Source organism: Esox lucius, chromosome 6, assembly GCF_011004845.1.
Source record: "Esox lucius isolate fEsoLuc1 chromosome 6, fEsoLuc1.pri, whole genome shotgun sequence".
NCBI classification, from domain to species: domain Eukaryota; kingdom Metazoa; phylum Chordata; class Actinopteri; order Esociformes; family Esocidae; genus Esox; species Esox lucius.
The window spans coordinates 23,547,769-23,559,854 of NC_047574.1; the positions used below are offsets into that span (position 1 = coordinate 23,547,769).

Here is a 12,086-nt window from a genome sequence, read left to right on the forward strand (position 1 = left end):
TATATAGGATGTGTTTCTGACTACGTTTATCCTCTCTTTTCAATCTGGGACATTTTTAAAACCTCCCATTTTGGGCTTCATGTGTAATATGTTGTCTATATGTAAATTATAAAGAAGTGGAAGTGGAATTACTATTATAACACTCGTATACTCCATGTTTGAAAGCTTTGATGACATTGGGCACAAGTCAGCAGCATACATTTCCCAAGGACCCTTTGGGCTCAACATCGCCACTTTTACAAGCAGGGGCCAGGAATCAGGCACTGCGTCAATGTGTTTAGTTATCATACCTTTAGGCATTGTACCATATCACAGTAAACTTCCTGTCGTTTTTGACATTCCAATTTTAAAAGGTAAAAAGGCTACATTTTTATCCTTCCCACACAATCCTTAGTATTCTGATCTATTTTAGCCCATCTTTACACACCCAGACCCTTGATGCAGAATCTAAAACAGCACAAAACACCTTCAAACAGGTACCTCAAGCACCCTCAACCTGGTATACGAAAATACTCAATACAACCCCAAAAAAAGTACCCAAAAGAACCGCAACCCCCAAAAAACAACCCCAAACAGGATCTGAAAACAACAAGCTTCCAGCTGGGGATTATGAGCACTATAAGGCCCAAGAGCTTGCAGCTCAGCTGGATTTTTTTTGCTACTTAGTTGGTCTAGGAACATGCAGTACTATAAATGCCTTGGGTACAATCTCTCTCTAGCTCTGGTCCAGGGCATGGCTAGTAGTTAGCAAGCTATGGTCCATTGCTTTTCAGTAATTAACATCCACTCTTATCTAGTATGGCAAGCACCATGCTGCACCAATTAAACCACACTAACTCTGGTCTAGCTACAGTCTGCACCACCCAAATCGTCCTCACCAACAACTGGCTGTATTTTTTTAGGAAATGGATGAGGGGTTAACAAGGTCACAAACCCTAGTTAAAACAAAAAAATTTGTAAAAACAATCTACAGGAGGCATAACGTCATGTGGTGTTAGAACCGCGGTTCTCAAACCCCTCCTGGGAACCCCCAACCAAGTCAATTTTGACATTGTAGCCCTAAATTAGCTCACCTGAATTTAGGGCCAAACGCTTGAAAATTACCTAACAGGTTGATTCAGGTTTGCTGGCTGTGGGACAGCCAGCACACCTGATAGCCTACACTGAAATGCTGGGAGTCGCCAGTTGAAGTTTGAGAAATAACTACTGTGTTAGAGTACCACATCCAAAATATTTAATTGTATGTGTTCCCTTAACATGCAAACCTATAGTTAATCAACGAGCAATTGCCTAATCGAATCGCGGAAGCTTTTTTGCACTGTGGCACTGGCAAAGACAATCTGCATTCGTGCAACATGGGTCTTTTTCGTTAGTGAACAACAGTTCTTACTTTCCTCAATGTTGTAGTCATGCACTTTGGTGAGCAAGGGGTTACCTTCGAATCTTCACTGTGCCGCACCTAAAAATATCCACCGCGAGTGGTGGATCAAAGGGGGCAGAACACCGACGTTAATCCCGCCCCGAGATTTAGACTAAATAAACAAATAGGAGGAGCATGTATGCAACTCTACAGTGAAGCAAAAGGCCCATGGTAACCACTTTAGTTCAGAGGCAAGCGAGTGGGTCAGGTTACAGCTGTTCGGCGAGCGCTCCGGTGATCTCGCAGAGATAGTCGGCTAGAGCCTGTCGTCTGGGACACTACAGGGCCGCTTTGAAGATTTCATCAAATGGCAAAGCTAAACCATACAGATAAATAGAGCTCCCTTTCAAACTGATTGATTGATACAAACCTACAGAATGCCTCATATGACTTAAATACAGACACTCGTCTGAAGATACTAAGTGGTTGAAGAGGACAGCTGCAACTTGCCCGAGGCAGCCCCTTGTCAAAAGTTAGGTCGTGAGGATTTGTATACTACCATACAATTCGCTTCTCACCTTTCTCCTGATGAATATTGTAATTCCGTGGAGGATAAATATCGAATAAACATATATTTTTTAAAATGGAAGAAGATCAAAAGTGGGGAGTTACTGGTGAATGTGTTGGTAGGACTTGCGTTGAGCACCCTTGCAAAAAGCGTTTTTGGAGGAATTGGAAAGATGTGTCTGGTATAACTGTCTGCATCGCATTATCTGTATTGTCTCTTGGATTTTGCATTCTTGTTTACCTGAGGACCTCGGAACTGCAGTCCAGGATACTAAACCTTGAAAAACAGAGCGATAAGCAGCTCTCCGCGTGGATCTCGCTCGAGCAGGTGGAACCCGTTATCTTTGGACGAATTGATCAAATTCTAGAAGAGGTGAGGTTTACTGATGTATTAAACATGTATTTATCCTTATTATTTTTTCCATTGAAATAAGTCTTTAATTGCCAGTGTGAATGTACTAAATCACTGTGCACATGAATCTAAGTCATATTTTTATGCCTATGGATTACACACCTGCGTAGAAACATCTTTTTAAATTAATTAATTTGGTTATACGTTACTGAAATTATGTAAGTGCCTACTAATAGTTTATTTTTCAATTATAGTGTGTAATTTGTTTACATTTGTTACTTTAAAGGGCATGGATAGGAAATGTAGCCTACACTGTATATCGATGTCTCTCAACTCATTCCACAAGTGGTTGAAGCCACGGCAGTTCCGATTGGTGTCAGACCACCGGCTCATGTTAACATTCAAGAGAATATGTGCGAAGTGCAAATACGATTTCTTGTAAGAATTTTCAACGAATAATTTATTTGGTTCGCATATATTTTATATCTAATTTAATGATATGTAATCTGTAGCTTATCTGTAAATTCCAATGGAAAAAAATCATAAGTGTGTCGTGCGCGATAAAAATTATAGCACCCTGGTGTATTATTTAAAAGTCTAGTTCATTCTGAATGGCAGGAGAATTATGGTTAGTCTTTGGTATCGTGTTATAGATAACCGGACTGTGAACGCCCCTGGGATCACATCTGCTGTTTTTTAAAACGGCTTTTCAACGCACAATTGCACGGCCACTTCCACAGCTATACCAACAACCTCTTCTCCTGAGATTGAAGTCCCGCAGGGCTCCTGTTTTCCCTGCCAGTGTTTACTTTAGCCTGCACTTTCACTCTGGACATCATTGTACATGCATTAACTGTCAGGAGTAAGGACAGTAGTGCACTTTAAAGTGGTGCTTCTGTATAGACCCTACAATCATATTCACCACACTACATTTTAAGGATGCAGGTTAATTTGTTCCTATAGAAAATGAACAACGCCTATTTATTGTTGAAATCCAGGAAGAACATGAGAAAAACCTCCATCCACCGGTGCTTTATAAAAGAAGCCTACAGTGCAAGTGAACGCTAGAGTTAGGAAGTTGCTGTCCTGACATAGCATATGTCTCAAATGCACTATGGTTGTATACTTTATTGTTATAGGTTGCTTATCCTTTTTGCAGTCATTGACTATACTACTGAGCATGGACGTAATGGGGACCTCTGAATATAGGCTTACTCGTTTCTCGCTGAAAACATTGTGATTCATCCTATTGTTTATATAAATGGCCATTATTAATGTGATGAAGCACCAGATGTGTCCGCGACTGCCTTTGCATGTTCCACACAACACTGTCCAGAACCAGGCAACAGTTGGAGAATCTGAATCGTCTATGTATAGTGCATGCAGCTAATTATTTCTTACTCTTTTGATTTTCAGGATGTATCCCATACCTTAATCAATATATTTTTTGTGTTTCTCTAGTCTAGTCTTGGTTTTACAGAATTCATATTTCCTGCAGTATATCTCTGTGTAGCTCTGAAAAGCACAGTTGCTGAACAACAACAAAATAAATCTATGCCATTCAAGCCACAGTTGTAGGTATATGAGATTTATTCTGCTGTTAGTTTTTCTGTTCAGTTTCCAGAAAAAGGTGGGATGCCTAGCCATGTCTGTCAGGGAAATCCAAAGCCTAACCTCTCACCCACAAGCCTCAGGTGTCAAATCCAATGGAGCAATCACTCCTCTCAAATTCAGTCTCTTTCTGAACACATCGTTATCTCGTCCTAAAACTGGCCTGTTTAACATTAACAATTAACCACAAAGTGGTCTCGGTAGGCTTGAACCAAGGCCTATAGCACACATGTTTTTTCTTCAAGCTCTTTGTGAGTTTCAGTCCAGATTCGGAGGTGTGGAAAAGTCAGAAATACAATCTCCCATTGCGCCAGGTTTCTTGGTTCTGGCCCCCGCTGATCTGTCATCCCACAGTGTATTAACTAGGTGTGGTGTTGCTGGACTCAGGTCAGCCAGACCGTTGCTGAGGACTGCATGCAGCCACCCGCCATCTCTGAGTTTGATCTGCTGCTGCATTTCAGTAGAGCCAAAAAAAACTGTGAGGTAGTTTGGGTAAATGCTTTGTGTGCAGATAAGATGGTTAATGAAGAACTGCTTGAGAATCCTTTGTCATAGTCAAATCGTCCACAGTGGCTCCGAGAGCTGAGCGCAGCCTCTCATAGTGACTTATTGGGGAAGTCGTTTCTGGGGAACCTTTGAGGTCTCAGTGAAAAATCAGGTCTCTGCAACTTTCTGCACAATTTAAACAACTTACAATTGTTTTCTTCTATCTCAGTGTTTTAGAAAGCCATTTCAAAACCACAGCTTCAGAAGAAAATGCTGTAATATTGTAGATGTGAATGGATTTAGGACTCCTCTGTGAGCAAGGGGAATCTTCAAGTTCCTCTACAGCTGATTTAACGATCCTTAACGCGTGTGGTTATTGCCGCGTCCACTGGGATTTACAGAAGGCAAACAAATGCGTGGTGATTAATCTCTTAATGACACATGGAAACAAAACGCTGATTGATGAGTAAAACCAAAAGATCAATAATGTGCTTTATGGCCTGGTGTTAAATGGTTTAGGGCCAGTGATTGATGATGCCCATGTGGTAAAGGCACGTCTGTTTGAGAAATCAGCATGAGTCAAGTGCAGTATAGGTTTCTCACAGCGGAGCTATGGGGGATACGCCCCAATGTCCCTCGGTCCCGCAACCTAGACGCAGCCCCGGGACAGGACATGGAGGTGGCTGTCACTACAGTGCCTCCATTGCAGGGCCCCTGGGCAGCCAAGTTGGAGGGTCTTAGTATTAATCTGATGTTGGGATTGTAAAACGTTTTGTCATCCTTTTAAAATAGAATTTTAAAACCAGATCAAAAACTCTGGCATCGGGTTACCATTAAAGTGGGGAGGCGGAGAGGCGGAGAATGTGCCGCCCCCCCCCCCTTTACCCTCCCCTTTTCTCTCCCCTGAACCCAAAAGTGGCGAGAGTCTCAGCTGTCATGTACACCAGCGTAACGGAGTCGGTCTCCTCACCATCCCTTCATCCGCCTCATGATACCTGTGGTCACTTTCAAGTCGGTCGGCTAGGGACGAAACGACCCGATTCTTGTTCCCAGTCAGAAGACGTGACATGTCTGTGATTGTCCATGTTTAAGTCGGGGGGGTTTGTTGTCGGGTCACTACATATTCGACACTTCCCGGAAGACATCTCTGTTCAGAGAGTTTTACAGAGCCTGTTTGCCAACTCTGACCATTGATGTGGTTTTGGTAGCTTTCAGTGTCACTTGTGACTGCTGAGATTCAGGAGAATCAGCACACTGTATTTCCTTTCCTTTAAGCCATTACCCAGTTGACTTAATATGTTACAAAGGTCCGTATTTAATTTGATATTCTTTATGGTTTAACTTCACATTTCAGAGATGGGTTGAGAAAATACATCTAGAGCTCATTATGTAACTCCCCCTCTATTTTCTGAAAAGATCCCAGGCGAGAGAGTAGGCAAGAAACAAAATTGCCAGTATCTACCAAATAAAAATCTGGAAATATTCAGCTATTGAAAGTTGGTTAAGGGAGTAATGGGAAGAGGCAGTTTGTGCTTGATTTTGCTGGAGAGCTTTATTAATATTTAAAGAGGGTAGCGCTCTCCTTCTAGATCCCATGTTATCTGAAGCCAGACAGCCAGCCACATTTTAGGGGCGTGTCTGGATGGTTTGACGGTAATCCTTTGCAGACCTGACTTGGGGACATCTACAGGAGGCCTATACCACTTACAGGGTACATTTGTTTTAAGTCGTTGAATTGGAGAATTTGCTTTTCCATGGCAAGTGGTCTCAATGCCAGAGTTTATAGTGGAGTATCTTGTTAAAAAAAACATTCACATTGAGGTCACATGCATGGCACATTTACAGTACCGATCCTTAGAATTACAGAACACTTCTAAATGGATCATTTCAGCTCCTGCACCTGTTGGAGGCTTTTCAACTGAATATGGACATGCCTGTACGATAAATCACCTGGTCTGCTATGCAGTCGGACTGTACTGAGTTCTGGGTTTTTAAGGAATGAAAATTGACTTGTATATTTAATGAGGTCAACTGTCAAAACGTTGATACCTTGGTTAAAAATGAGAGGGTTGTTTGTCTTGAATTAGGTCAACGTGCTTCTGAAATGTGAATTCATCACCATATACAAACATTCTCTTCCGTTTTCTTCTCGTGTCCAGAAACTGGCTGCTCGACTTCCCAAAACACGAGAGGCCAGAGAAGCTCCCCATGGCTGCATCTGTCCACCAGGTAAGCTTAAGCCTCTGTCGCACTCACCTCTGACCCCTTCACCTTTGACATATTCTAGCACAGCTCTTGCAATCAAGGTGTTTACCCATCCCTACTAATCTATGCTGCTAAAATCCTGCTTTGGTTTTACCCCTCCAGGTGAGCTCAGTTTGCCCTGCTTAAATGGGTCACTAGCCATTAGGTAGGTAAGCGTGGGAGGGGCATTTGCATTGGGCTAACTTCTGCTCTAGGTTGGAGGATAGAACAGTGATAATGAGATCCTCCTCTTCAGGCGTAACAACCTTAGAAGGTCTCAGGAGGCCTCTAAAAGCATTATACGGATGAGTCGTTTTCTGTATAACTGTTTTCTGTATACGTAATCTTTTCCTTTATACGCGGGGTGTAACTGATTTGTCATTTAATGGACCTGATGGGTTAACACTGGGTTGGCAATGGGACCAGTGTTGGGAACACATATGACTTAAGCGATAGATGAGACGCACTATATAACACTCTGTGTGTTTAATGACACTCATGATTTATGACCAATTGATTTTGGCCCCTTTATAACTGGTGCTCATTTCTGCAGGTCTCTGTTGTCGAAAGTGTATAACGGACAGACTTTAGATAAGACCAAACGAATTATACGAACACTAAAAAACGACACGGCAGAGGTTGAAAACAATGTCGAAGCAAGTGAAGGAAGACAGATTGCACCGACACAGTATCTGTGGCACCATTGTAAAATGCAGGATTCCTGGTCTGAGTTTAACGGCAACAGATGCAAGGACTCAACAGGTTCTACTGGTATAAACTATGCTCACACTTGATACTGGACATGTCAAGTGCTGCCCTCCTTTTGTGCTTCATAATGATGACAGGTGTAAGTGTATTTTGGGAACAGTTGGCATTGGTTAGCGGCGCCGTCGTTTTGTTTCATATTGGATCATGATGCAAGCTGGAGTGAGAAGGTGCCGTCATAATTCCTAGACAGGCACAACCAGGCAGAGCTTAACTAGCCATATCCGCTATACCACTGACCCAGCAGATTGACCGAACTGATTGGAACACCGTTGACTGCCTGGAAGAAGCATCCATTTTTGTTCCATTGTAAAACCTATGGCAGACATTGAATAAATACTAAATATTGTATAACAGATATTGTCTTAGGCTGTCAGCATGCACTGAAGTACTTAAGAGAACTGTACATTTACAACACCTACTGATGAATATTCCACAAATGATGTCACTAGGCTAAGTATGGTGGGTACTGTATATTAGATTAGAATTATGTTTGAAAAACAACGCAGTGGGGAGATTTGTCTTAGGTCATGTAAACACCTACTCCGCTTTGCTGAACTGTTGAACGATTACAATCGTAGTAAGTAATGAGTACTCTCTATTCTAGCAGTGTTTTTGACCAGCTAATTTCCCAGGGGCACCAGCTCAAGTCACTGTCTTCAACATGAGTCACAGAATTCTGATAGGATGATAAGTGAAAGTATGCTTTCTAGAAATAGTTTACATTCAAATGTTAAACCGTATTGGAGGAAACTAAAAAGAAGCTTTTGAACTTGTTTGTAAATAATTGTTATTTCAAACAACAGAATGTTACTTAGCTTGTTTTGTAAGAGTGTTTGTGAATGTATCTGGGTGTATGTGTCTTTTTACACCCCCTTAATTGCTGTGAGGTGTTTTTATATATTTTTTAAATGTATTCAAATTGTAGAGTTACTTGCTTGACTTGACTTGAGTTGAAAAATAATTCCATGGTTTAAGGGCTCATATAGCATCTGTTGTTTCTTTGGTTCTGTTTGGGGATTGGGGACTGTGGAGAAACCCCTGGTGATTTTGTGACTGTGCTATCGGAAAATAATGTACTGTTGTACTCTAGTTTGCATACCCTGGCAGAAGTTGTGAAATCTTTGTATTGATTTTGACTGATCATGCAATTATTTGCAAACTATTTTATTTAAGGATAGTTATCATATGAAGCACAGTTGTGATCACACAGTTGTTTCACACAGTTGTTTGGCTCCTTTTTAAATCATAATGATAAAAGAAATCACCCAAATGGGCCTGATCAAAAGTTTACATACCCTTGAATGTTTGGCCTTGTTACAGACACACAATGTGACACATACAGGTGAAAATGGCAATTAAAGGTGAATAAATAGTCAATGAGTTTGTTAGCTCTCACGTGGATGCACTCAGCAGGCTAGATACTGAGCCATGGGGAGCAGAAAAGAACTGTCAAAAGACCTGTGTAACAAAGTAATGGAACTTTATAAAGATGGAAAAGGGTATAAAAAGATATCCAAAGCCTTGCAAATGCCAGTCCGTACTGTTCAATCACTTATTAAGAAGTGGAAAACTCTGGGATCTCTTGATACCAAGCCAAGGTCAGGTTGACCAAGAAAGATTTCAGCCAGAACTGCCAAAAGAATTGTTGTGGATAAAAAGAAAAAAAGGTAACCTCAGGAGAAATACAGGCTGCTCTGTAAAAAAAAAAGGTGTGGTTGTTTCAAAGATTTCCCCTTCTAAGATTTCAGTTTGTTTTTCAATTGAATTGTTCACAGGTCACATTAAAGGTGGAAAAAGTTCTGACATGATTTATCTTTGTCTCATTCTTTTACATCACAAGAACCTGGCATTTTAACAGGGGTGTGTAAACTTTTTATATCCACTGTATATAACCAATTCTCCAAGGGTATGCAAACTTTTGAGCACAACTGTAAATACAGTGGGGCAAAAAATTATTTAGTCACCCACCAATTGTGCAAGTTCTCCCACTTAAAAAGATGAGAGAGGCCTGTCATTTTCATCATAGGTACACTTCAACTATGAGAGACAAAATGAGTTGTAGGGTCACATCGTAGGGTTTTTATGAACTTATTGGTAAATTCCTCGGTAAAATAAGTATTTGGTCACCTACAAACAAGCAAGATTTCTGTCTCTCACAGACCTGTAACTTCTTCTTTAAGGGGCTCCCCTGTCCTCCACTCGTTACCTGTATTAATGGCACCTGTTTGAACTTGTTATCAGTATAAAATACACCTGTCCACAACCTCAAACAGTCACACTCCAAACTCCACTATGGCCAAGACCAAAGAGCTGTCAAAGACACCAGAAACAAAATTGTAGACCTGCACCAGGCTGGGAAGACTGAATTTGCAATAGGTAAGCAGCTTGGTGTGAAGAAATCAACTGTGGGAGCAATTATAAAAAAATGGAAGACATACAAGACCACTGTTAATCTCCCTCGATCCGGGGCTCCATGCAAGATCTCACCCTGTGGGGTCAAAATGATCACAAGAACAGTGAGCAAAAATCCCAGAACCACACGGGGGACATAGTGAATGACCTGCAGAGAGCTGGGACCAAAGTAACAAAGGCTACCATCAGTAACACACTACGCCGCCAGGGACTCAAATCCTGCAGTGCCAGACGTGTCCCCCTGCTTAAGCCAGTACATGTCCAGGCCCGTCTGAGGTTTGCTAGAGAGCATTTGGATGGTCCAGAAGAGGAATGGGAGAATGCCATATGGTCAGATGAAACCAAAATATAACTTTTTGGTAAAAACTCAACTCGTCGTGTTTGGAGGAGAAAGAATACTGAGTTGTATCCAAAGAACACCATACCTACTGTGAAGCATGGGGGTGGAAACATCATGCTTTGGGGCAGTTTTTCTGCAAAGGGACCAGGACGACTGATCCATGTAAAGGAAAGAATGAATGGGGCCATGTATCGTGAGATTTTGAGTGAAAACCTCCTTCCATCAGCAAGGGCATTGAAGATGAAATGTGACTGGGTCTTTCAGCATGACAATGATCCCAAACACACCGCCCGGGCAATGAAGGAGTGGCTTCGTAAGAAGCATTTCAAGGTCCTGGAGTGGCCTAGCCAGTCACCAGATCTCAACCCCATAGAACATTTTTGGAGGGAGTTGAAAGTCTGTGTTGCCCAGCGACAGCCCCAAAACATCACTGCTCTAGAGGAGATCTGCATGGAGGAATGGGCCAAAATACCAGCAACAGTGTGTGAAAACCTTGTGAAGACTTACAGAAAACATTTGACCTCTGTCATTGCCAACAAAGGGTATATAACAAAGTATTGAGATTAACTTATTAACTAAAAGTATTGAGACCAAATACTTATTTTCCACCATAATTTACCAATAAATTCATTAGAAATCCTACAATGTGATTTTCTGGAATTCTTTTCTCATTTTGTCTCTCATGTTGAAGTGTACCTATGATGAAAACTACAGACCTCTCTCATCTTTTTAAGTGGGAGAACTTGCACAATTGGTGGCTGACTAAATACTTTTTTACCCCACTGTATATTCACAAACACTTTGTCCTTCAAAGATCCTGCACTCTTACTGTATAATCTACACCCAACACAGCCACATGAGTATTGACCACCCCTCAGTGTCTGGCTCCTCTCTAGGTTTCTTCTTAGCTTTCAACCGTATTAGTGAGTTTTTTTTAGCCACTGTGCTTCCATTTTTTGTTGTGTCTTGCTCTTTAAAGTGTCAGGCTGAGTGTCTGTATAAGCACTTTGTGACAACTTAGTGACAATTGTCAGCGTACTTTGTCACTAGCGTGAAGTGGCAAATAGTTGGCAAATAAAGAGGAATGTAATGTCCCGATGTACTGCCCTTGAGGGACTCCGCTGACTGATCTCTGACATTCAAGAAGGTTCAATTGAAAAACACTGATTTCTATTGGATCATTAACTCTCTAACAATGTGCTGAATAGCCTGTAGTGCATGTCTGCCCTCTCTCTGCCCCCAGGTGGTGTAATTCCATTACATGATTAGTTTGAGTTTTTATTTTATTTTTATATTGTGTAATTAAAAATATAAAAGTTATCACTGAAATCTATCAATACAGCTCCAATCATTACATTGTCATTTTATTTTAACCAATCATCAGTCATATAAGTTAAGAGCAGGACACATGACATTTCCTGTATGCATTGTATTCGGTCAAATAGAACTTTTGGGTTCATCCGTTTATCAGGTTTGCTGACAGCCAACAGATTGGTCGACTGTAAGAGCCAGTAAAGAGTGTTTTACAAAAATGTTTCATGTATGCAGGGATTTTCCAGCATTTGAAACTCAAAGGCGGCCGCCTTCCCAAAATCTCACACCACCTCTGTGTCGCCATAGTAAATCATAATTTCGCGATCATACACTAAATAGCCTACATAAGCAATTGTGTCTGTTGGGGGTTTAGTAAAACAGCCAAGCAGAAACTATAGGCTGGATGCACTTAAATCCAGTAAATGTCTACTAGTCATGGACAGGCAGAGGAGAGCAGAAAAAACACGAGGGTAAAATCCTACATATGTTAAAAAGAATAGATCAAATATATGTAACATATTAATATGTAAAGAATAGATCTATTGCTTGGTTTTTGGTTGCTATTGTATTAGGGAGGACATTGTAGCGTGCATTAGCTGCTCAAGTGGACATGGACAACAGGGCAGATTTAA

At 41.2% G+C, this 12,086-nt stretch overlaps 1 protein-coding gene across 1 annotated transcript in view; it reads left to right on the forward strand.

Annotated features, from left to right (window-relative positions):
* The first annotated feature begins 1,585 nt into the window (after window positions 1-1,585).
* The window catches only part of col13a1 (collagen, type XIII, alpha 1), an 86,087-nt gene continuing 75,586 nt past the window's right edge, over window positions 1,586-12,086 (forward strand). The window contains exons 1-2 of the mRNA XM_020047279.3: window positions 1,586-2,300; window positions 6,536-6,605. Coding sequence (XP_019902838.1) covers window positions 2,004-2,300; window positions 6,536-6,605 — 367 coding nt within the window. The 5' untranslated portion in view covers window positions 1,586-2,003. The remainder of the gene's footprint in view (window positions 2,301-6,535; window positions 6,606-12,086) is intronic.